This window comes from Corythoichthys intestinalis, chromosome 13, assembly GCF_030265065.1.
Source record: "Corythoichthys intestinalis isolate RoL2023-P3 chromosome 13, ASM3026506v1, whole genome shotgun sequence".
Classification (NCBI taxonomy): Eukaryota; Metazoa; Chordata; class Actinopteri; order Syngnathiformes; family Syngnathidae; genus Corythoichthys; species Corythoichthys intestinalis.
In genome coordinates, this window is record NC_080407.1 from 41,762,049 (window position 1) to 41,789,229 (window position 27,181).

The 27,181-nt window shown below is 40.4% G+C and overlaps 1 protein-coding gene across 1 annotated transcript in view; it reads right to left on the bottom strand.

Annotated features, from left to right (window-relative positions):
• Nucleotides 1-2,363: 2,363 nt before the first annotated feature.
• The window catches only part of LOC130928670 (zinc finger protein 585A-like), a 46,352-nt gene continuing 21,534 nt past the window's right edge, over nt 2,364-27,181 (bottom strand). The window contains exons 3-4 of the mRNA XM_057855388.1: nt 17,336-17,534; nt 2,364-4,724 (exon numbers count right to left, since the gene is read on the bottom strand). Coding sequence (XP_057711371.1) covers nt 2,365-4,724; nt 17,336-17,534 — 2,559 coding nt within the window. The 3' untranslated portion in view covers nt 2,364. The remainder of the gene's footprint in view (nt 4,725-17,335; nt 17,535-27,181) is intronic.

Consider the following 27,181-nt stretch of genomic DNA (forward strand, 5'->3'; position numbering starts at 1 on the left):
GTTCTCATTTTTTTCTCCCTTTATTTGGCCCCAATACTCTGTCGTTATATGTCACTGTCAATCAAGAGTAGTAATAGTACATTTTTAAACTACATATAATCAACCCCCCCCCAAAAAATATATATATATATAATTGTGAGCCAATCACAATTTACCATATTTACGTAATCATATTATTGATGAATGATTTAGACTTTTTGTAATTTGGGGTCTACGGTTTCAAACATTACCTGTGAAAAGTGCAGTTCGAAAGAGGGAAAATATTGTATAAATAATGCCACTTAACTTGAGAGTTAAATCGGGTGAGCCAATACTTTTTTTTTTTTTTGTTGATTTTTTTTATTGATTTTTTACACATTAATGGGATAGGTACAGGCGAAACACAATAAAGATAGAGGCACATAGATGACAGTTAATGATAGATGAGGTTTCGATGCAACTCAGTGAGCCTCTCACCGAAGAGGTCATGATAAGGTAACATAGACAAGATAAAGGTACCTTCCCAGCACGATCAAGACACCAGACATTCTCATTCACAACTTAAACATCACACACACACATTAAAGGAAGAAAGGAAAAAGAAAAACAAAAAAAACAAACAAACAAAAAAAAAGTGGGGAGAGTGTTGGTAGCTCAATGCTTTTCAGCTTCAATTGTTATGGAGTCTATGTGGAGTAAAAAGGGTTGCCAGATTGTGTCAAAGGTTTGCAGGGAACCCTTTAGGGAAAACCTAATTTTTTCAAGTCTAAGGTTTTGCAGGATTTCTTGAATCCATTTATTATGTGAAGGTGGGGAACTGTGGGTCCACTTGAGGAGAATAAGCCTCCTAGCAAGTAGTGTTGTAAAAGCAATGACTTTCCTTGATGGTTTAGGCACATCGGGTGAGGGAGAGATTCCAAAAATTGCAGTTAGAGGGTCGGGATTCAGCTTGGTGCCCAGTACTTTCCCCAAAGTGTCAAACACTGTTTGCCAAAAGACAACTAGTTTCGAGCATGACCAAAACATATGTATGTAATTAGCTGGTGAAAGTTTACATCTATTACATGCATCAGATCTTCCAGGGAAAATTCTGGCCAACCTCGCATTTGTAAGGTGACTCCTGTGTAGAATTTTGCACTGTAAGAGTTGATGTCTAGAACATATTGATGAAGAGTGAACAAGATGAAGCATATTGTTCCATTGTTCATCTGAAATATTAATGTTGAGGTCGCAGTTCCAGGTTGTTCTAAGAGTGTTTAAGGAAGTTGAATTGATTTTAAAAATTAAACCATATAAAGTCGACAGTAGGCTTTTCTGTGTTGGTTTGGCTAAAAGAAAGGCATCCATCGGCATTTCAGGTGGGCGGTTTGGAAAGTGAGGAAAAAGTTTTTGAATAAAATGTCGTATTTGAAAATAACGGAATAAGTGAGAGCTTGGAAGGGTAAACCTCTTTGACAAGTCTGCGAATGAAGGGAATATGCCATCAATATAAAAATCGTCAAGAGTTTGTAGGCCCTTTTTCGACCATGACTCGAAAGCTAGGTCGGAGCACGCCGGGAGAAATAAATGATTTTGGTTAACCGGAGCTAGTCTAGATCCGGTATGCAGGCCAAACTGTTCCCTGAATTGTCTCCATATCTTTAAGGTCTCAAGGACTGTAAAATTCTGTGATGTGTCTTTAATGGGAAAAGGTAACTGTGCACAAACCACCGACCACAGTGAGAAACGTGCGGATGCTAGTTCCATACGCGCCCAGAGAGGTCGATTGTATGATACGCCCGCATTCCAGTAAAGAATCTTTCTAATATTACTAGCCCAGTAGTATCGGCGGAAGTCGGGTAAAGCCAGACCTCCAAGAGATTTAGGGAGCTGAAGGGTCGATCTTTTAATCCGAGCTTGTTTACCCCCCCAGAGGAAAGAGTTAATCATCTTATCAAGTGTAGTGAAAAAAGATTTGCGTACAACTAGGGGAACATGTTCGAATACGTAAAGAAAACGAGGTAGTATTGTCATTTTAATGAGGTTGACGCGACCCAGTAATGACAAGGGAAGTGTGGACCACTTAGTTAAATTTAATTTACAACGGTCAAGAAGAGGTTTAAAATTTTTTGAAAATAGTTCAGACGGAGATTTTGTCACAACTATGCCAAGATACTTCAGCCCATTGTTAGTTTTCTTAAAGGGGAAGAGAGATTGAGGGAGGGTGAGCCAATACTTTTGGCAATAGTGTGGATCCACATTATACAAGGATTGTCAAAGCACTTTTGAAAGCACCAAAAGTGCCAATCCTCAACAAGATTTGAGGAAACTCTACAATTGACCTGCGTGCAAAATTTGATAAAGGCAGCATGGATAACAGGCAAAGGAGTCATTGCCCACTGCTTCTCACACCAACACACACACGTGTCTCTTAAACCGATCCTTGTGATCAAATCCTTGACCACAAACTGAGCAGGGAAAGGGTTTTTCACCAGTGTGGGTTCTTGTGTGCTTTTTCAAGTTGCCTTTTTTAGAGAATTTTTTACCACAAACTGAGCAGGAAAAAGGTTTTTCACCAGTGTGGGTTCTTGTGTGTATTTGTAAGGATTTCTTTTCAGTGAAACGGTGACCACAAACTGAGCAGGAAAAAGGTTTTTCACCAGTGTGGGTTCTTGTGTGGACTTTTAAGGTACCCTGATGGCTGAATCCTTGACCACAAACTGAGCAAGAAAAAGGTTTTTCACCAGTGTGGGTTCTTGTGTGGACTTTTAAGGTACCCTGATGGCTGAATCCTTGACCACAAACTGAGCAAGAAAAAGGTTTTTCACCAGTGTGGGTTCTTGTGTGGACTTCTAAGGTACTCTTGCGGCTGAATCCTTGACCACAAACTGAGCAGGAAAAAGGTTTTTCACCAGTGTGGGTTCTTGTGTGCTTTTTCAAGTTGCCTTTTTTAGAGAATTTTTTACCACAAACTGAGCAGGAAAAAGGTTTTTCACCAGTGTGGGTTCTTGTGTGTATTTGTAAGGATTTCTTTTCAGTGAAACGGTGACCACAAACTGAGCAGGAAAAAGGTTTTTCACCAGTGTGGGTTCTTGTGTGGACTTTTAAGGTACCCTGATGGCTGAATCCTTGACCACAAACTGAGCAGGAAAAAGGTTTTTCACCAGTGTGGGTTCTTGTGTGGACTTCTAAGGTACTCTTGCGGCTGAATCCTTGACCACAAACTGAGCAGGAAAAAGGTTTTTCACCAGTGTGGGTTCTTGTGTGTACTTTTAAGCTGCTCTTCTGAGTGAATTTTTGGCCACAAACTGAGCAGGAAAAAGGTTTTTCACCAGTGTGGGTTCTTGTGTGTATTTGTAAGGATTTCTTTTCAGTGAAACGGTGACCACAAACTGAGCAGGAAAAAGGTTTTTCACCAGTGTGGGTTCTTGTGTGGACTTTTAAGGTACCCTGATGGCTGAATCCTTGACCACAAACTGAGCAAGAAAAAGGTTTTTCACCAGTGTGGGTTCTTGTGTGGACTTCTAAGGTACTCTTGCGGCTGAATCCTTGACCACAAACTGAGCAGGAAAAAGGTTTTTCACCAGTGTGGGTTCTTGTGTGCTTTTTCAAGTTGCCTTTTTTAGAGAATTTTTTACCACAAACTGAGCAGGAAAAAGGTTTTTCACCAGTGTGGGTTCTTGTGTGTATTTGTAAGGATTTCTTTTCAGTGAAACGGTGACCACAAACTGAGCAGGAAAAAGGTTTTTCACCAGTGTGGGTTCTTGTGTGGACTTTTAAGCTACCCTGATGGCTGAATCCTTGACCACAAACTGAGCAGGAAAAAGGTTTTTCACCAGTGTGGGTTCTTGTGTGGACTTCTAAGGTACTCTTGCGGCTGAATCCTTGACCACAAACTGAGCAGGAAAAAGGTTTTTCACCAGTGTGGGTTCTTGTGTGTACTTTTAAGCTGCTCTTCTGAGTGAATTTTTGGCCACAAACTGAGCAGGAAAAAGGTTTTTCACCAGTGTGGGTTCTTGTGTGTTCTTTTAAGTGGTGAATTTGAGTGAATCTTTGACCACAAACTGAGCAGGAAAAAGGGTTTTCACCAGTGTGGGTTCTTGTGTGTTCTTTTAAGTGGTGAATTTGAGTGAATCTTTGACCACAAACTGAGCAGGAAAAAGGTTTTTCGCCAGTGTGGGTTCTTGTGTGTACTTTTAAGTGGTGAATTCGAGTGAATCTTTGACCACAAACTGAGCAGGAAAAAGGTTTTTCACCAGTGTGGGTTCTTGTGTGTACTTTCAAGGCACTCTTATGACTGAATCTTTTTCCACAAACTGAGCAGACAAGAGGATTTTCATCAGTGTGGCTCCTCATATGCATACGGCAAGTATCGTTATTAGCAAAGGTTTTTCTACGGTGCGATTTCTTATGACCATCTTCTTTGTAAGGCGAATGTGACGTGGTTCCATTTCTATCTGATGGTGCGATGAAAATGTGTGCTTGCAATCCTTCTGTTGAGCTGCTGCCTGGAGGCTCAGTCCCTCTACTGGCCTCACTCGGACCGTACTTGCTATTCAAGGGCTCACCACTTGACATGGTGATAACGTCCTTCTTTTTAACGTATGGCATCTCTACCTCCTCCTTTTTGATTGGAGGTTGTACTTCTCTCTCTTGCTGTTGAGGGTGCTCTGGCTCTTCCTGTTTCATTTGCAGGTGCTCAACTTTCTCTTTTACGCCAGGAGACTCTGACTCCTGCCACTCAGGACCAAGATATTTACTGACATCTGCAAAACACAAGAAGACCAATGATATATTTTATGGACCGTCTATGCAGCTGGTAGGCCATGAGGGTAGACTGGCTGAGAGAGCGAGAGTGTATATACGAGCACGTACCAGATGCATTCTGGGCTTTCATTCCCATGACAACGATGCACCGATTGGCTGTTAGTCATTGTGCATTGACATTTTTTTTTATGTTTAAAAAAAATAGCCGTTACAATTTAATCATGACTTGAGTATTATTTTTCAGATTAATACTTTTACCTGATTTAAATTTTGGTCTACTCTACCTTCCTCTGCTGAAAAGGACGTGAAGAATGTCCCCAAAATGAAGAATAAATAATAGATGAAATAAATAAATCCAGGGTTTCCCCTGGGATTCTTTGAAGCTGTGGTGGAGGGCTGCATCGGGCTCGGACAGCCTCACCATGTCGACCATGGCGAAATTGCGTCATATCATGATAAATGAGATTAGCCCCCCCACACACACACACACATTTTCCCCCAAGAAGAACCATAACGACCATAAACATAAAGATCTATTTGAAATATTTCATTTGCCAGGCTAATGTCGTAGCTCTCAGAGACAGTAGATGTACGTAAATAACGCAGCTAATTACAGCTTTGTCACCCTTTGTAATACTTTTTTTCTCGTAGCCATAGTACAACTTACGTGCCGTAGTCCTTTTGTTTTTCCTTTTATTTGGCCCTAATTTGGAATGAGCTCGACGACAAACTAAAAGTGTTGAAATCCATCTCAAACTTTAAAACGATGCTAAAAAGCATTCTGATCAGTAAATATAAAAATTACAACATATCGAGGTTATAAATTCTCCTCTTCAAGGGAATTATTTCTTTGAGTGTGTGTGTGTATTGTGAAATTTTGTCTGTTATTGTATGAGGATACTATAATATGTGATAATTCACCCTTTCTGCTCTTATAATTTTTCTTATGATTGTCTTAATGTACGAAGGCTCCTGGCTATAAGCTTTGAGTAGCTTCTTAAGGAGACCTAACTCACACATGATCCTAGCTCAGCATTATTAGATGATGTACACTTTGTGAATATGAATGTGTGTGCTAATAAATTGAAATCAACAGTACTAAACTACCACAACAACAATAGTCCTTATGTTAAAGGACCCATTTCAAGGAGTAGGGGGAAATTCTAATACGCATGCAAAGAGTTACTAGTTTCGGTGAGAAGGTGAATACTTTTTTGCTGTTTGTTTGTGAACTACATTTCCACATAAACGAACATCGAGGTACCATTTAACTTAGCAAGGAGAGGTAAGAGTCATTTTTCAACTGTCCAAGAGCATGTGAAACTAGGGGGAAAAAACACATTTATCAAGGTTTCGTCAGCCATGATTGCGTATCTGTCAACCGAAACAGCCTGATAGCACAGATATATAAGTACGCTTGCCCCTCAGCTATTGGATGCGTTGTTGACGTTAGCGCGGCGGCGCTCTGAAAATAGAGCAAGGCTCTATTTTGGGCCTCGCTTCTCGGCACAAATTAATTCAAACTTGCTGTTCCGTCCAAGACTGCCGTCCACGGCTCACTCTCGCCCAAAAGTCCGATCCAAAAGACATGCCCCGGATGGGTGGAAGAAGGAGAGGAGTAGGTGTTGGCTTACCCACTTAAAGTGCGTACGACAGTAGGCCTGTCTCGATAACAAATTTTAGTGTGCGATAATTATTCTCATAAATTATTGCGATATGCGATATTATTGCGCCCCCCCCCCCCATTTTTAAACCAATTTACAATAACACAGTGCGAATACAGTATATATTAATAGATGAAGTACACCCATTTAAACCCGATAAATATTTACTCTTAAATTCAAATATACTTTTTAAGAAATCACAACTAAAAACAATAGACCATACCTCTTAAGTAAAAAACAATATTGATACCGCACAGAAACACAGAATAAATAAAATGTGTTTAAAAAAAAAAAAAAAAATTTGCACTTAACAACTTCAGCATTTAGAAAAATGAAAACTTTTCCCGTCATAGCTTCTGCAATGGTGTTCCATAGGGATGCAATGATACAGTTAAGTCATTGTTCGGTACGAATTTTGATACAAGGGACACGATTTTCGATCCGATTCAATACATTTAATGCTCTGTAAAAAAATATATATAACAATTGTATTTTTTTTTTTTTTTTTTTTTTTTGCTAACGAGCAAAAATTAAATTGCCATCATATAAACATGCATTTTAGTGCATAATATTTATGTGCTTACTTCTTACTGATATGAAAAAAATTTGTATAAAAGTGCTGAGAACAAGCTTTATTGTTTGTAAAGTGAGGCAGGGCACACCGTTGATTGCTACAGCTCTCTTACTAGCTAGGTTTACTACATGAGCAAGACATCCTATTTATGGTCCGAATCCATCTGAGTCACATACTGAATTAACAATATTTGCAACATTATCTATAGTCACTGGTATGGATTGATTTGGCCTTCTTAACCTCATGTGACAAATGACAGTTTAGAATTCATCGATGTAGTATATGGACTACATGTCCCATAATCACTCTGGGCTCACGTAGCCAATGGCATGGCAGGTAGTACATCTAGTTTGCCATTTCATGATATCTAGTGTGTGCAGGCAACCGCGCATTAAAAAAGTTAGCAAGCGTCGCTGAAGTCACGTCTGCTCATTACTACACAACACCAGCATATGAGGGCTTTCGTATACAGGACGAGTTAAAAGCACAGCGCTCTTAATTTCATTCAGCTGTTCATTGTCAAAGTGAGGGTATTCGTAGCAGCCAAGTCGGTAACAATGTTTTGGCGGACTTCGTTGTAAATATCCAGCGTTGTGCCGAAAAATAGCCGCCCCTCGTGAAATGTCACTCCTGACGGGAGCGCCCACACGTCAACAACACCGGCGCGCCATAGATGGTCCACAGTCACTCCGGAGCACTGACGCGGCCGGTATACGTTGAACAATAGGATATAATGGGAAAGATTGGCTCCGGCGCTAGTTTTTGCCGGACCTGGAACGAACTTTTAACAGCACGTCTGCCGCACGCGCGCACACACGTGCACGCGAGGCGATAAATCGCAGCGGAAAAGTTACCGCCTTCATTTTTATATATCGCGCGATAAATGGAATTATTGCATATTGCGACAGGCTTATACGACAGTAGCCATTTTTAAAACAAAGTTGCAATTTGTGATCGGGTGGAAAATTTGACAGAACACCAGGCATATGAAGAGGGCAACAAGCCGAGGATAGTGGTCTCCCGGTTCGGGGTGCTACAAGCCTCCAGTCATCAGCCGAGTGGACAAGGAGCATGTCAGCCCCAAAATGCAAGCCACCTACGTATCAAAATGAGCCCAGTATTAGACATAATACAAAACACGATGTTTACTCACTTCCTCTTAAGTCCAATGGTCCCACAGTAATCGGGCTTGTTTTGGCCAATATCCACCAGTGAATGGGAACCCTTTGGAACCCCAAAAAGGCTCACACGCCTCTCTCTGGTGCAGCAACATTTTTCTGCAGTCGTTTGGCTGGCGTGACGCGAAAAATACACAAATCAATCGGCAAAACCAGCTGAATCCGCAGTCGTTCTGCATACTGTAGTATGTGGCTGTATACAGAAGATGACTATCCCGCTAATGCCCCATTAGCTGTCCTCGTCAAAACAGGAAGTCGCTCATTTTCATGGCGCAGGATTCAAAAAACTAAATATATTGATCACTTCAATGCACATCCAAGCGGTCCATTTCATTCAGGAGCATAAAATACCGTAGAAAATATGAAATAAAAATGTTTTTTGCCATCATAGGCACTTTAATGGTGGCAACAATAACAAACAATAACAAAATAACAGCGGGCTGCTGCGACATGCGACTGTTATCTCGTCCATTGTCCCAACTCGCCTGCCCCTATGTCACAGCTCCCCAGTCTTAAGGGGCGGCGTGCTTTGTTACGGACATTACAATACACAATGAATACAGGTATGAAAATGGGTCAGGGGTTGAAAAGTTGAAAAGAATGTGGAGAAAATCTGTTCCGGTAAACCGTATAACTGGGGCTGTCCCAAACCACAAATTTTCTCCCTACTAGTCAGCTGCCGATTTTTACAATTAGTCGACTAAGCTAAGAACCCCCCACCCCCTTTTTTTCTACTTTAGTAATGAAATTTTTGATGACGCTTATTAATTCAGAAAAATATTTTGGAACACTTAAGTTCTTTATTAAAATACAAATAAAGATGTAAATAACAATGAATCACAAATTAACAATGTCAAATGCTGTTAACTAGTGCAAAAGAATGGAATGTAAACATTCAGAACACAGACTTCGCCTTTCCAACATGATTCAAAACAATTCTTAAAAAAAAAAAAAAATCTAGCATTATTATTATAGGATACTACTAGGATCCTATAATAGGATAGGATAATAGCAGTATAATAATTATTCATTGCTAATCAGATTTTTCATTTTGAAGCTATTCTTAGTTTAGAATCTGAATTCTGAAGCATGTGGGATTTACTCCAGAAATTGTTATTCATATGACGAACATGACATGCATTTATTTTGAAATGTTTATCGGAAGTACGGTCGCTAAACCGCTTATAGTAAGCTTTAAACTCCGCAAAAAAGCTATTTTTGTCATCTGCGTCACCAGTAGGTGAATAGTGAGATAGTGTAAAGCGCTTTGAGCGCCTTGAAAGGTGGAAAAGCGCTATATAAGTATAACACCATTTACCATTGAATGTGGTGTCAGTAATCTTTTTTTTCTTTTCTTTTTTTTTACGTTTGCAAATGCTGTTGAATCAGCGATTTTTCATGTTTGAAGTGTTACCTTTTAAATGCAAGTTTGCGTTTTGGAGAAGACTGTCAATGTTTTATAGCAGCCTGAAGTAGGTTGTCTTTTTTCCCCCATTAGCCTCAATGTAGCAATGCTCACGTTTACAGTGTTTAATATAGATGTGTTTCCTTTAGGGGTGTAACAGTACACAAAAATCTCGGTTCGGTACGCACCTCAGTTTTGAGGTCACGGTTCGGTTCATTTTTGGTACAGTAAGAAAACAAAATGCATAATATAAATGTGCTAGTTGTTTATTACACACCTTTGTGCTTTCAACAATAGGAACATTAGCCTATACAAAGCTAGAATTCTGCTAAAAAAGTAGCGAGTATTTAAAGATAATCCAACAACAATTTGCCTTTCAGACCCCGCGTATTGGTCAGGTTTCTTTCTGAAAGAAAGAAAAAAGAAGTCCTGTGCTAAGGAGAAAAGCAATCCCAATGACAAAGATTTTAACATGTACCGTAATTTCCCGAATATAAGGCGCACCAGTGTATAACGCGCACCCCAAATTTACTTGTAAAATCTAGGGAAAATTATTGTACCAGTGTATAACGCGCACCCTAATTTTAGCACCACTAAATAGAAGAATACAAGAAAACAGAGCTCGTGTACAACTACAGAAATGTCATTTTACTGACTGGTGAAACACAGTACAAGTATAGCACATTGATAGTCCAAAACATTACCGTAAACTAGAGATGTCCCGATCCGATATTTGGATCGGATCGGACGCCGATATGGGCAAAAAAATTCGCAACGGTATCGGGACAGGGAAAAAATTCCGATCCACACTTCCCGTCCAGTTTTTTTTTGGTTTTTTTAAAAGTCCGGTCCGCACTGATTTACATAATCCATTCCAGTTTTTGCTTCGGTTTCCCTAAAATCCGGTCCGCATTTTACGGCACACCTTCAACACACTACATTTACACTACCGTCTCCCAATTTACTGAGAGACTTCATCGGTAAAAATGTCAGCTGTGTGGGATCATTTCACCTTTAAGGACGACAAAGAAGAAGAGGCAGAGTGCAACATATGCCACAATAGAGTCAAGCGTAGTGGTAAAGCTATAAGAAGTTTTAATACAACCAACCTAATCAAGCATGTAGCGACATACCACCACAAACAATATGAGGAGTATGTTAAGAAAACCGAACACAAAAAGAAAGGTCCTACGCAACTAACACTGGCAGAAACTTTTGCTATGCGTGACAAACTGGCACTCGACAGTCCCAAAGCCCAGGGAATAACAAGAGTCATTGCCGAAGAATTCATTCTGTATGACGAGCCATTATCTCACGTGAGTAAAGACGCACCATCCAACAATTAGAACCACCGTACAACATGCCCAGCCGTCATTACATCCTTAGCGATTCGGCCGTGGAAGATTCAAGAACGATTCACAAATATCCAAATTCCGATTATTGAAATATGTCAAGGGGAACTAATACACAGAGCGGTCTTCGGGACGCAATGCGGTCAGTTTCCCATTTACTTTCGGTACTTTCGGTGCAATGCGGTACTTTCGGGACCGCATTGCGTCCCGAAAGTAAACATAATGCTTGTCATACACCCGGGTAATGCCAATGCTCAACTCACGGCTTTAGCTCAACTCATGCCGCTGGATAAAAAACACAAGAATACCTGACTGCTGCTGACACCCACTACAAACAACGTCAACGTCGACGTCGTTTTACTGGAGATAATAGAAATCATATGTATATAGAACTAGATGCAAAACGACAGACTCGACTGCGTTAGCAACATTGAAGTAGGGAAAACCAGATGCGTTAGTAAACAGCCACCATCTTAAAGCAGGAGACTTCCCTAGTAGGCTGTTGTGAACCTTCCAAGCGAAGATAATTAACTTTTTATCTAAAATACTCCTTAATCGGCAAAATCTTGACTTGAATCCATCTTCGAAACAGTTTTAAAACTTTCACATGTCGAAAGAAGACAGAAGGGAAATTATGGAATAACGGGAGCAATTTTAACAACAGTTGATTCGCAAAATGAAATGAATTGAATGTAGTTTAAAGCTGCTGATACAGAATGGGGACTTGAGTATTTTATTTACTGTTTTAAAATGTTAACTTGATCGTGAAATAGTTGTTTATTTAAACCTGAGAGGCTTTTTATACAATTTTTGTAACTAATGCACGAAACATTAAAAGCATCTAATAGCTTGGGGGATTTGTGGGATTTTCCACTGAGGTTGTTGGTGTATTTTGCTTTTTTAAGACTGTTTACAATAGAGGTGTGCAAAATTTCCGTTTCTTAGATTATTCGCGATTCGGCCCTGGAAGATTAGAGAACGATTCACAAACATCCAAATTCCAATTATTGAAATATGCGAAGTAAAGCGGAAGTACACAACACTCAGCGCGCCGCGCGGTCTTCGGGACGGAACGGAGCGAGAGTAGCTAAACAGCATGCTTCCCATTACCCGGCCCCTCGGGTAATGCCAATGCGCAACTCACGGCTCTAGCTCAACTCATGCAACGAGATAAAAAAACACAACAACATACCTGACTGCTGCCGAAAAGCTGCTCCAAAGTACATCCATATAATGTTACGGTGGATATCATTTATATAGGACTAGATGCAATAAAGATTTGGCAGTGTTAGCAGCACATCTACAAAAAGCTAGATGCGGGCGTTATAAACGGCCGCCATCTTAAAGCAGTACACCTCCCTGCAAGGCTGTTGTAGCGAACCTTCCAAGCAAACCTAATTAACTTTTTATCTAAAATACTCCTAAATCGGTAAAATATTGACTTGAATCTATCTTTGAATTTGAATTTGAATTTATTGTCATTGTCATTTGTCATCATCATCATCACATCAACATCATCATCATCAGCATTAAATCATGTAATAAGGGAAGAAATGAAAGGAAGAAAAAAAGATAAAAAATATTGTTTCTCCCAGAAGATGAAAAGAGACATGACAAAGGGAACGGAAAAAAAGCCAAAGCTTATCGGGACCCGTCCCCCTTCCACCAAGGTCGCACAAGCAACAGCTCATGATCAGTCCAATGACAGTCTAGCGCCTATTGTTCAAAAAGTCATTAATTTGCATGGCAATTTCACAATTAAATTTATGTAACTTCAATCAGTCCATGTCCTTGATTGGTGAGTGGTGACAGCTAGGGGTGTTGTGGAGGCCCGCCTGAGTTGCGTCCACGTTGATTTGTTGTCAGCATCCCCTTAGGAGTTTAGTCATCGTCATCTCTGGCCCGGTTGGCACGAGCGAATCTCTCTTGATCACGCAGCTCCACGTCAATCTTTGCGGCCAGTCGTGTGGCAGCGTCGCTTAGCATCGCCTGTTCCTTCATTAACTGGGCCAACTGGTCGCCGTTGCGTCGAACAATCTCAGCTGCGTCGTGGAGTTGGTTTTTCATCCTGATCGAGAAGCGACGAACCCAGAGAGCAGCCAGTAGCATCAGGAAGGCAAGCGCCAGCAGTGTGCCAAAGATGTACACATCTTCAGCGTCTTCTATCAGGAGGGACGTTAGGCATAGCGGTCTCCATTTACCCCAAGCGTCCTCCACATATCCAGACGTGAAGGTGGTGACCGGGCAAGGTCTTTGTCCAGAGGAGGGTCGCATAGTAGAGAATATTCCATCCATTGAACTCAGGGCCCAGTTAACCAGTTCCATAATTTCCTCCGGAGGAAGCTCAGCTTGTACGTTGCAGAAGCAGAGTCCGTAATGTGATTTAGATGCGGGGCGCGTCCCAGATTGTTATATCATTACTAGTTGTCCCTGGCCTTAAGCCTGGTTTGGTGTGAGGACATTCTTATCTGTATAGTGTGTGCTGTTATTGTTATGTCTGGGCGATGTACTGGCTTATTTTGCTTTTCTTATACATTATTTTGAAGAAGTGTAATGAGTTTATATTCGTTAGTGCTGCATCACATGTATTCCATAGTCGAGCCCCCGTGTTTACAACGGAAAAAGTTTTCATTTTAGTCCTAATGGACTGGTAGGAAAAAGTTCGGGATACTCTCAGATTGTAGGAGGATTCTTTAATGCAGAATAAAGCTTGCAAATTTGCTGGAAGACTGTATGTGTTGGCTTTATACATCATTTGAGCGATTTTGTAGTCGACCAAGTCATGAAATTTCAGCGTTTTGGACTTGATGAAAAGCTCGTTGGTGTGTGCTCTGTAGGAAGCTCCATGAATAATTCTAATGGCTTTCTTTTGGAGAACACAGAGTGGGTTGAGGTGCGTTTCATAAGTTCGTCCCCAGATCTCCAAGCAGTAACTGAAATGTGGAAGGACGAGTGCGCAGTATAGGGTTTGGAGAGCCCTCGTGTCTAGCATGTTTTGTGCTCTATAGAGAATTGAGATGCTCCGAGCAATTTTGTTTCTCAGTCTATCTATATGAGGCTTCCAGTTTAGGCGTTGATCAATAATTATGCCTAGCACTTTGTGCTGTTGTACCCTTAAAATAGTTTTAAAACTTTCACATGTCGAAAGTAGACAAAAGGGAAATTATGGAATGACGGGAGCAATTTTAACAAATTTAATCGTTGATTCACAACATTAAATTAATTGAATGTAGTTTAAAGCTGCTGATACAGAATGGGGACTGGAATTTTTTTATTTAATGTTATTTTTGTATATTTGTTTACTGCTATATGTTAACTTGATACTGAAATAGTAGTGTGGTTTAGCCAGAGAGTATTTTTGAACAATTTTGGAACTAATGTACAAAACATAAAAAAAAAAAAAAAAAAAAAAAAAAAAAAAAAAAAGGAGGGGGGTGCATCAATAATCGTTTTATAATCGAATCGGAGCCTCTGAATCGTAATCGTAATCGAATCGTTAGGTGCCCAAAGATTCCCAGCTCTAGTTTACAATATTATTTGCACGTTTTACTGACTGACTATGCCATTTCTGTTTGTTATTTATAATGTTTTGTGTTTGTCACTGAATAAACAGGTCAGTTTCTTGTTACCAACCGTTGTGTGTTATTCAAACTCACCTAATTCAGCTGGCTAGTTGTTATCAAGAGTACTAAAACCTTTTTCAACATGAGTCTGACAACTAAGTAAGGAGGCTAAATAACTTTAAACTTTAACACATGCTCAGATAGGTATCGGCCAGTATCGGTATCGGAAGTGCAAAACAATATCGGTATCGGATCGGAAGTGCAAAAACCTGGATCGGGACATCCCTACCATTAACTGACCATATGTACGGTAATAATATGATCTGATAAATTCTTGAACTTACAAGAATCCAGGAGAAAACAAAACAAATGTGACTTTTCTTTTAAAGGCTGCTACATAACTTGCCCGTTTCATCATGATGAATAAATGTTTCCTCCATGGATTGATGAAAATGAAAGTGAGATCGGATCGCTGCATACGTTTCTTCAACACAACATGGCCGTGTCAAAAAAAAAAAAAATCTGATTTATAATATATATATATATATATATATATATTTCTGTCTCCATCCATGTACCAGTTTATAATGCGAACCATGATTTTACAAGTTGATTTTGGGGGGGGGGGGGGGAGTGCGCGTTATATTCGGGAAATTACGGTATTTTACAAATGAAATGCCTCAATGAATCTCGTTTTTTTTCTTATGTTCGGTTTTCAAAAGCTTTATTGGTGGATTTTCTCAAGTTAAAGCGCCACACAGAAATTAATAAATTTAATTGTGTAAGCAGGATCTGTGTATTATTCATATTATTTAATTACAGGTGTTTTAGCTCATTTCAATTCATTTTATTTAAATGGACTATTATTTATTTTATGATGTGTTTATATTTTACAAATGTGATGTAGTATTCATTTACATTGTATATTTTATGTTGTATAACTTTAGTTCCTATGTGAAAATTAGTTCCTACTTGTTTTGTTGTGGTAGGAGGGTTTTGTATTGAACACGGGGCCGTGTTGGTTATTATTATAGCAGAGAAGACAGCAGTAAATCAACAAAGACAAGTCAACTGTGCCCCGATCTACCACTCAACAGATCTGATGGACTCAAAAAGTGCGTTAAGATTGCATTTTAGTTTGAAAAAAATCTGCGTCGTGTTGAGCCGTTTATGGGACGCGTCCCGCACAGCGACTTGTGTGCATTGGCTGATTGACTTTAACGCCCGCGTTCCACTGTGTTCTCGCGGCGGCCACGTTGTCGTGCCGTTGACGTTTCTGGGTTACTGTCCTACCATGTTGGTCCTCATTATAGCAGAGAAGACGGAGTAAATATAATCTACACAAAGAAACTAACCCCATCGACTCACAGCCTAGAAAAGTAAGGGTTACATTACGTTAGAAACTCGTTCGGTACGCCTCCGTTCCGAACCGAAACGGTTCAATACAAATACATGTACCGTTACACCCTTAATCAGGGGTGGGCAAACTATTCCACAAAGGGCCGCTGTGGGTGCGGGTTTTTGCTGCAACCCATCAATCTGGTTTGTTTTAAGTGCAATCAGTTGATTGCAGTCAGGTGCTTCTTGTTTCCACTGAAACCTCATTGGTTAAAAGCTCTGTGCTGGATCAGTCGGAACAAAGACCAGGACCCACTGTGGCCCTCGAGGACCGGTTTGCCCACCCCTGCCCTTAATAATTTGTAATTTCACCTCATTTTGGTCACTCTAATGGCCGTAGTATCAATCTATTCCTCACGTCAACACAGGCTGACAGGTTGTTATAATTTTGTCCATGAATGATCAACGAAGTGATACGAACTCTCATCCAATCTCATCTACGTGTCATCTAGGTCGTACTGAATCAATTTTTGAAGATTCCATGCGTTGCTCTGGCTTGATTTCATAGTTTTACCCTCGTCAATACACTGCTAACGTCAACCGGACCGGTGTTGCGCCGAAAAATAGCCGCCCCGCGTGAAACGTCCCCCCTGACTGGAACGCTTATTTATAACGTATTATTGAGCGTTTATTTTATTTATTTTAGTTTATTTATTTTATTATTGAGCGGCCACACGTCACTCGTACAGATTTTTCTTACCAATCGATGGACATGGAAACGATTTTGTTGTAACATGAATATGTATCATTTTACTCTGCTTGAACTAATAACTGTCATACCTGTGTGATTGTCATTGGGATATGGTCGTGAAAACCTGTAGACTAATACATTTCTGTTCAAAGATGATTATGTGGCCCAGTCTACAATTTGTTACTAAAATACAATACTAGTATTTTGTGTAATTTATTTATTTAAAATTGATTTTACAGTCGTAGAGTCATTACTGTTATACGTCCATGAAAATATTTGATGTTTTCAGCTCAATAAAGCGTTATAAATAGGCGTTCCCGTCAGGGGGGACATTTCAGTGCGAAGCAGCCAAGATGGCGGCGCCCATATTTCGCTCAGGAAACTTGTCTATAATTGTTTCAATAAAGGGACTCTGAAGCCACCGCGTTGCATTACCGTAATGCACATAATGCAAACAATAATCCAAATGAGGGGCGGCTAGCTTAACTTCTTTTTTACGAGTGGAGGCTGGCTTGACCGCAGTCGAAAACGGGTACATGCAGTTTATGCCGTTATATCGTCCCTATCAATATTGAGACTAAACCTACGCCCTTGTACGCTCTGTTTGCCGCTATCAAATTTCCCCTATGGGGGATCAATAAAGGATTATCTTCAGGATTCAAAACTATAGACGTCCAACTCATTTAAAAGTTGAGGCCTAGCCTTGAATGCTCATCTTTCACTTCAAATTCAACACCATGGTGACAAAAAAACATGAATAGTATTTCCCGAATCGGCGAACCAACCTGTTAGTCTGCGAAGAACAACTTTTACTTCCATATTGCAAGCAGTCGAGAGGTGAAGTCGTCGCTGATCCTTTGCGCCACAAAATTCCGCCTCGAACTTTGCGGCTGGCGTCCTTCTTGCACGCATTTCGAACACTTTAGAAAGCTCCAACTTGTGGTTCAAGCGTCGAACCACGTTGTTTTGTGTTCGCAAGATAAGCTAAGCTAACTAAGCTGCGAAGCTTCAACGCACACAAAGACCACTGGACGATGGACAGACCAAAACTTTCGAATTGCTTCCAGTCGAGTAGTTCTGGACCTCCTGCGTCCCGAACTTAGTATGTTAACTCCGCACAAAAAGCAACTTGTTGCTGAGCACGTTTTTCTTCGCACGGGCAACTGAGCGTGTTGCGACCAGATGGCGGTGCGCAAGTGGAGACACAGATGCAACGTGGCTCGTTCCGTGAGTAGCTCTGCTACTGCGCATGCGCCACTTACATCCAGTCGGTATTCACATTGGGTTGCGAGACGCCTACTTAAAGGGCAAATTGGGTTTTTTTTACATCAGGCTTAATCTTTGAGTTGGCGGGGGGGGGGGGGTTTAATTAGTTAGTGGAGTTGATTGAAAAAAAATTCCGTATAGTTTGTTAGTTTTTAACTATTTTCAAGGCTCCAGAGTGGCTAAATTAAAGGCCGAGTTATACTTCCGCGTCAGACCTGCACCGTCAAGGAAGAGCCGAGTTACGACCCTACGCCTAGCCTGACGCGCGCCTCTCGAATTTTCTAACCTTCGCGTCGCATAGACATGTATGACGTGGCGAAAACGGACTGTGATTGGTCCGCTCAGACTGTTGTTTCCGGTTTAGCGCCAAATCACCGCCATTGTAGAATAGAATCCAACATTATTTTCTACACGCAAAAATGGACCAAGCCGACGGTAGTATCATCGAAGAGCAAGTCTCGTCAAGACATTATTGTGTTTGCCAAATGGCAAGGTCGGCGATTGAAAAAAAAAAAAAAATGGAAGAACCACCGAGACTTGTGTGTTCGGAATCGAGTGGCCACACGAAGCGGTGACCCAGTCGGCCAAAAACTGCCGACTTTTTATCACTTTATGTCGTATTTTTGGTTGGTGCACTTCATCATTTATTGTGTACATATGTTTACTGTGAGTCTGTGACTTATTTACGTGTCACACTTCAAGTATATGAAGAATCAAGCGCAGATTTGGTGTCAAAAGAGTTGTTTTGATCTTTAATTTTCAATAACAGACAGTTCACACACGATACATCATCACTGATTGAGAGTGCCTCGGTGCTATTTATGATAACGTAAAATCAAGGCGCCCAACGCAGTTTGGGAAGTTCCATAGACGCCAGAAATCTGCTATGGCTTCCCACTGGCTGGTTGTAGGACACGGCAAACAAATCGGGCTGGAGGGCTTTGCAGACCTTGAACGCAGTGCTCGACGCCAGTTTGAAGCCACCCGCCACAGCTAGCTCTCTCCACCCAAGTCTAAAACTCTCTGTGCGGCATCAAAAGTCGGCCAGACCGCCTCGAAACCGTCTTCTGCGTCGCCTCCCCTTCAAAATTTTTATGTTCAATATTTATTCAGTGTTGATGAGCAGAATATTTACTTTCAACGGTTCCATCTTGCATTGTTTATTTTTTCTCCGACTAGGTGAAGTCAACAAGCATGCCCCAAAACCGTACAAACATAACGCCACATCCCTCTAGTGGCTTGGCGGTGAATTACAGAGCAACGCGTTCCCGCTCCGCAGAACTATTGAATGTCGAATGACGCCGTAGTCGCTGCGCCGTCACCGCAACGCGGGAGTGTAACTCAGGCTTAACACAAGTCAATGGCGTACCGCAAGCAACACGTCACTTCCGCTCATTAATATTCATGACATTAGCTACTGTTGCTAAGGAAGGACATACCACCGTTTTTCCCTAATAGGAAATTAATGGAAATCGTGTACAAATGACATGTTTACAGAGCTAAACCTACCAATTCGCTCCGAAAATGATGTCCCTTGTGCCAAATTCACTGGCAAAGATGTGGAAGGACATAAAAATGTTCAGTTAAAGAGATGGCTTGAGTGTCGAAGGCTGAAAAAGACGAAAAAACCGAGCCGACCTAAGCATAGCCTTAGCGTTTTTATCGACGCGACTGACAATGACATTCTCCTGTTTAAAAAAGCTATCCTTTACCACCAGCCCTGTCTTTCTTATCTATTATATCCTCTGGTTGTCCTACGTCTCTGACCGTTATTGGGGGTAATTTAGTTAGTTTTGTGTAGCGATCGCAAATGCTACTCAGTGACAGCCAAGGAACACTTTTAATTTTTCCATTGATAACAATTCTGAATTCTATAATTTATTTACACTTCCCCCTTACTAAAGTTTTTTTTTTTTTACAACAGAAAAGGTAACTGGCAGTCAAATACCATTTTAATTCTTTTCAGGTCATTCATTGTCAGACAGAAGCAGCATGCTACAACGTCACGCTAAAAAATAAGTTAAAAATATCAAAATGGCTTACCTCTTTGTCTTCTGAACGAACATGCCAATCCAACAAAATGTTTACTGCATATGAAATGTGAATGGCTTCTCCCAGGTTATCATTTTGACGCCACAGGGTGAGATCTTGCATGGAGCCCCAGATTGAGGGAGATTATCAGTGGTCTTGTATATCTTCCATTTTCTAATAATTGCTCCCACAGTTGATTTCTTTACACCAAGCGTTTTACCTATTGCAGATTCAGTCTTCCCAGCCTGGTGCAGGTCTACAATTTTGTCTCTGGTGTTCTTCGACGGCTCTTTGGCCTTGGCTATAGTGGAGTTTGGAGTGTGACTGACTGCACTGACAAACATGTTTTTGCTCGCATTTTACAAAGCTAAACATGCACGTTCAATGAGGTCTTATGAGGAGGATATCCCACTTTTAAAAAGGCTTGGAGTTCATGTGTGAGCCGCATAATGCCCTTTATTTTGAATTGGTGCTTCCTATTTCTTTACATTTCACTTCAAAGTAATGGCAATTTTGTTGTGCCAGTTGATGTTAATCAAGCATTAATTGTTAATATAATTAATTAAAGTTAATTGGCTCTAAAATTAATGAATGAATGAATGGCTCTAAGTAAAGCTTGTCATAAATGTATCGCATCAGGCGGGTCGGCTCTCAAGCTCAATGAGGACCAAGTCCCATCTCCAGGTCCTCCTCTGAGAACCTGGGCAAAAAAAATATGTGCACCCCTGATTATAATTCATACAAGCCCTTTTCTCACATTCATTATTATTTTAATTAACATTAGTTCATGCTTAACCAAACAGTAACTAATGGTTAAATACCAAAGTGCATTTTTTGCATGTGACTGTTTAATAATGTTTTGTTTTCAATAAAATATGCACAAGTCTGGTTGTGATTGTTTCAATTTCATTGTGTCAAGTTCTAGTAAATACATTTGGAAATTTGGGTCTGGGACATTTGGTTTGTGCGCAATCCCCAAAATGAGTTTTGAAAGCAATACTGACCTCTTCAGCGTGAGATAAGCACATATTGGAATAGAAATGTAAATTTGATATCTCCAAAACCGCTGCGCAAAATGGAACCAGAGCTCATCAAATGCATTTTGTATCAAGTTCTAGTAATTAAATTTGGTTTATGCGCAATCATCAAAATGAGTTTTGAAATCCATACTGACCTCCCCAGCGGGAGATACGCGCACTTTGGAAGAGAAATGTAAATTTGATGATATCTCCAAAACCGCTGCGCAGAATTGAACCAAACCTCAGCAAATGCTGAATTGTGTCATTTTCTATTAATAACATTTGGAAATATGGTGTCTGGGACATTTGGATTGTGCGCAATCCTCAGAATGAGTTTTGAAAGCAATACTGACTGTTTGAGGTGGTTGCAGCTCAACGTTGCATTTTTATGAAAAATTGACTGAGAATAAGTTGTCTTTCTGCAAAAACTCGGCGTATTTAATTTCCATCCACATGCGGATACATCCTTCTCTCGTTGCTGTCTTCACAGGCAATACCACAAATCAAAGTCAAACAAAAAGTAATAAAAGCAAGGCAAATTTATTTATATAGCACAATTCAACACAAGGCAATTCAAAGTGCTTTACATCGCATGAAGATCATAAAAATCACATTTAAATGAATACAACGTAAAAACCAAGACAATCAAAATAGGAAATAAAATTATACATAAAAATCACATTTAATCACAAATAGAATAAAAATAAATTTAAAAAACTACTACTAACAATAATTGAAATCAGCGATGGAGATAAGCACAAGAGGAATAGAAAGCAAGTAGATTGAAATATATAGACAGTTATGGATATGCAGTGCTAAACAAAAGCATTTTTAGCCCTGATTTAAAGGAGCTAACAGTTTGAGCATACTTCAGACGTTCAGGTAACTTGTTCCAGAGGTGAGAAGCATAATAACTAAATGCTGCCTCACCCTGTTTGGTTCTTGTTCTTGGAACATGCAGGAGACCGGTTCCAGATGACCTTAGGGGTCTAGATGTCTCATAGGAATCTAACAAATCAGGCATGTATTTTGGTCCAAGGCCATTAAGTGTTTTGTAGACAAGCAGTACTATTTTATTGTCTATCCTTTGTCTCACTGGAAGCCAGTGTAGCAATTTCAAAATCGGTGTAATGTGGTCCAGCTTCCTTGTATTTGTGAGGACTCTGGCTGCAGCATTCTGTACTAGCTGCAGCTTCCTGACTGATTTTTTATCAAGACCCGTAAATATACTGTTGCAATAGTACAATCTGCTGAAAATGAATGGATGTTTAAGTTTTTCCATGTCTTGTTGAGTCAGAAGCCCCTTAGGCAGATTTAATGACGGACTTTAGATGGCTATCAAAGTTTAGGTCTGAGTCAATAATTACGCCAAGGTTTCTGACTTGATTTGTAGCTGTAAGTGGCATTGTGCTAAGGTGCCTGCTTATCTTTGACCTTTCCTTTTTTGGCCCAAAAATGATCACTTCTGTCTTCTCCACATTTAACTGGAGAAAATTCTGGCACATCCATTCATTGATTTGATGAATGCATTTACACAGGGAGACTAATGGACTATAATCATGTGGGGACACAGAAATGTACAGTTGTGTGTCATCTGCATAGGTGTGATAGGAAATGTCATACTGTTCCATAATCTGAGCTAAGGGAAGCATATAGATGTTAAATAAGAGTGGTCCAAGAATTGACCCTTGAGGGACTCCACACGTGAATTTGGTTCGTTCTGACTGATGGTTTCCGATTGACACAAAGAAATCCCTATCATGTAAATAAGATGTGAACCACTGAAGAATAGTGTTAGTAAACCCAACCCACTGTTCCAATCTGCTGAGTAGTATGTTGTGATCAACCGTGTCGAATGCGGCGCTGAGATCCAATAGTAGCAGAACAGATGGTTTGCCTGCATCGGTATTCCGACAAATATCATTTAGGACTTTGATAAGCACTGTCTCGGTGCTGTGTTGGGGCCGAAATCCAGATTGAAATGAGTTAAAAAGATTGTTTTGCATCATAAAAGTCTGGATCTGTTCGAACACAACCCTTTCGATAATTTTCCCCAGGAATGTCAGATTTGATATTGGCCTGTAATTACTAATTGTTGAGGCATCCAGATTAGGGTTTTTTAGGAGAGGTTTTATTACTGCAGTTTTTAAAGACTGTGGAAACTCTCCTGTTTGGAGAGAAGTATTTATAATCTGAAGTATGTCTGGGACTATGCAATGAAAAACAGTTTTAAAAAAGTTTGAAGGAAGAATGTCAAGGCAGCATGTTGTGGGCTTTAATTTTGACACAATATCTGTTAAAGTGGCATAGTCCAACAGGCTAAACAGTCTAAGATTGACGTGGGGGACATTTTGGGAGGCATTTAGTGTAACAATTGTTAATCTGGAGTTGCACACAGGTTGTCTAATCTTTAGTACTTTGTGTGTAAAGAATGCTGCGAAATCACTACAGGACACCTGAGATGCCAATTCCTGAGGTATTGATGCTTGTGGTGTAAATGACCTTGTTCATTTTTTCACATATTTGTAATTCATTTCCGTTTTTGAGATTTCATGCTTTTATTTTGAAAGGGCAAAGGAAGGCAGAATGCCGTAAAATGTAGCAACTGCTGAAAAGTCTAAGGAAGTAGGCAAAAACGGCGCGCTGATGAGAAAGCATAGCAGTGACGGGATCTGTCGTTCACTTGAGTAAACGAATCCATTCCGGTTTGTTCAGTAAAAAGATTCGTTCAAACGAATCATTCAACGAATCGTTCGCCCCCCTCATCTCCCTCCCCATCCAAATGAATCGTTCGGTTAGTGAACGGGAAGTGACGTTGCCAAATGAATCACCAAAGACCGCTTCGCAGTATAACTGAACGGGAAGTGACATTGCTTGGTCCCTCCCTCTCTTGCACATTGACCACTCGTCGTAGTTTCAGAGATGAGTGACAGGCGATATCATTCTGCTTTCAGAGACAGCCTCGTCTCCCTCCCGCTGCTGCAAAAGCGAGGGAGAACTTCCGCGTCGTCTGTCCTAGTTCTATGGGCTCAAAGTCATGGTTCGTGCTTGCATTTCGATTTAGGACACGGTTAAACATTTTCCTTTTGAGGGGGAAGTGGGGGTTTGGGGTCGGGGGCGCACGGACTTTCTTTAGCATGATCTTGCTCACATATACAATGCTGCTGCTAACAGCCAACGCGGCATGCTTGCTGTCACGAAAATAAAAATAAATCGAAAGTTTAATTTCTAATTATGGAACGGCCAACACATCATATTAACCTCTCGCTCTGTTGTATTTTTGTTTTTTATTATTAAGATGATCGTTTTGAATTTTTGCACTGGTATTAATAAATCAAATAATCCGGTCAGCTCCCCTGTCGTCCCCGCATCTCAGATCGTCAAATGCTGACGAGAAATCATTTTTTGCTCTTTATGATTTCGCCTTTCTACTCTCATTAGTCTGTTAAGAAAAATGTAGACATATTGCGACATCTCCCGTGTCCGCGCGCTTTGTTTTTGGGCGCTTGAGTAGCACATGATGGACGGATTGACATAATTTGTCAAACCAACCGACACCCTCTGACACGGAAAAAAAAAAAAAAACACTTGGAAAAAATTGACATGTATATACAGTTTCATTGCAAATCAGTATTATGGTGATCATACTAAATATTTTTTTTTTTCTGTGCACATATGAGGTACATATCGCTGCCATGAAGCCTCCATATAGTGACAGTTCTCTGCCCGCTTCACTGCCGTCACGCGACCGCAGCTCAGCTTTTGCTTGCCTCGTAGCTACGCGTGTTTTAAATTACTGTAAATTTGATAGTATATCATCATAGGTACAGTCCCGAGTCTGTTGAGAAAAGTAGAACACTAAACCATGCTCGCTAGATTTGTGTGGTGTTTTTGTCTGTTTGAGCAGCATTTGATAGGCTCCACGTTAACAAATATGTGACAAAGTCATTTCCTTTCATTTTATGACTCGTTCACCGCATAGTCATTACTGGAAAGTCAAGTTAGCAGCAAGCTAGGTCAGGAACCGGAGGATCGAATCACTGAACGGGAAGTGACAAAACTCAGTCTTTCCCCCCTGCCTGCACGCTGGCTGCTTATTGGCCACACGTGGAAATGAGTGACAGACGCCTTGATTCTGTTTCTGCTCCCTCCCCTGCCCGCGATGAGGCTGGCGTCTGATTGGTCGTGTGCGATGTCAGAAGACGCTGCTGCTTGCTCAACGCCCTCCCACGCAGCGAACAAGCGCCACCAACTTCATAGAACGAATCAGTGCAGATGGTGATTAGTTCGGTCTCGTTCACCCAAACAATTCGTTCAAAAAGAACGAATCGTTCGCGACCGATACAACACTAAAGCACAGACGTGCGTCGCCGTCACGGTAAAAATAAGAACCAAAACAGTTGTTTTAAACTGCTAAAAGTTCTTAGCGCCTGGTTGGTGAGGGAACAAGGTTCGTATTCAGGGTTTCATTTTATAAATATGTTCCATTATATTCCGCTAAGTGTAACATCTGTAGTCTGTCTGAGTGTAGCATTGCAGTTCATTTTTTGTACACCAGAGGGTGCTGTCGCCTCACTAAATAATGATGTTTCATTGACAATGGGCCTATAAGTGCCATTAGTATTGTTCTCAATGATAATTGAAAGGTTTATTTCATGTTATGGTTTAATTTATGTTAAATAGATAAATATACAAGGTTAAAATGTCTTAAATATATACAGTATATACAGTGATTGCACTCAAGGTAAAGATTGTCAAAGAAAGGTAATAATTTAAGGTCAAGGCAATTCATATAGGCAATTCATTGATATATAGATAAGGTTAAAAAGGTTAAGGTCAAAGTTATTGTAAAATACTAATTGTAATGTTTTATTTTTGTGCACCGTAGCTCTTACGGTGTGTTTACATAAAGGACGGAATAAAGGTTGTAAACCATCAGTTGAAGAGACCATCTTTCCAATCGGGACGCTACATGTGGGTTTGTCAGTTTGGCGAGTATTGTTGGTGTTTCTACTAATGAGCTCTGAAAAATATGACTGTCTAGCACTTTTCAGTTCCTGGTTGTATTTGCGAAGACTCTCTTTGTAGATATCATAAAAAACTCGGGAGTTTGTTTTTTCGCCATCTGCGTTCTGCTCGTCTACAATCTTGCTTTTGTTTTAAAGCTAGTGTGGCATTTCTCCAGGGTGACCTCTTCTTTCTTGACAAAATTTTTGTCTTAATCGGGGCAATAGTGTCAATTACAGTCATCACGCTGGAACTGAAACTATTTACAAGTTCTTCCACTGAAGCTGTTGTAGGGGTTAATGGTGAGGCATAGACCTGTGTGAATAACACACAAGTGTTATCACTTACGTAACGCTTCCTAATCACCTCTGTTTCCATTTTCAGAGGATGGACAGGGGTGGTCATTTTAAACATAATGCAGTAGTGATCAGAAAGAGCAACATCATTCACTCTAACCTCAGAGATGTTAAGACCTTTGGATATTATTAAGTCTCTCTGTTATGTGTTGGAACTGTGACGTGCTGAGATAAACCAAATGTATCCAAGATATTTAAAAGCTCTCTAGCACATCCTTCTTCAGGATTATCAACATGAATGTTAAAGCCATCCACTAAAACAACACAATCAAAGTCCATGCAGACAGAAGACAGTATTTTGGTAAACTTATAAAAAAAAAAAAACATTGTGTTTTACTTTGGTGGTCTGTAAATTGTTGCCAAGGCAGGTCTGCAAGGGCTTTTCAGCTGAAAGACAATATATTCAAAGGAATCAAACTGACCAGATGAAATATTCGTGCATTCAAAGCTGTCCCTAATCAGACTGGCAACCCCATCTCCTTTCTTATGGGTTCTTGCTGCACTAAAGAAAATGAAGTTTGTGGGGGTTGACTCAATCAGAACTGTCGTGCTATTATCTTGATCTAAACAAGTTTGTGTTAAGAACATCATGTCAAGGTTATGTTTGCTGATAAAATCATTAATTAAGACAGATTTGCCAGCTAAAGATCTGATATTTAGCAGAGCTAATTGCAGATCCCAGACTGGATTTACTGGTGAGTTTTGGGAATGACATACTATGCTTAACAGGTTGGCAGAGTTGATTGAGCGTTTTTTATTTCTCACCAATCTAGTCCTTTTTTTGTTTTTTATCACCACTGGGATTGTTGAGCATATAGACTGTACTCCATAGGGCCCCGGCTTTTGCTGGGACAGAACAATCATTGTAAAGTTGTCTCAGCCTGGACCCGGTGCGTATCATATTGGTGTCGCAAACATGGCTTATAGATAGAAGGATAATACCCTGTAGTTC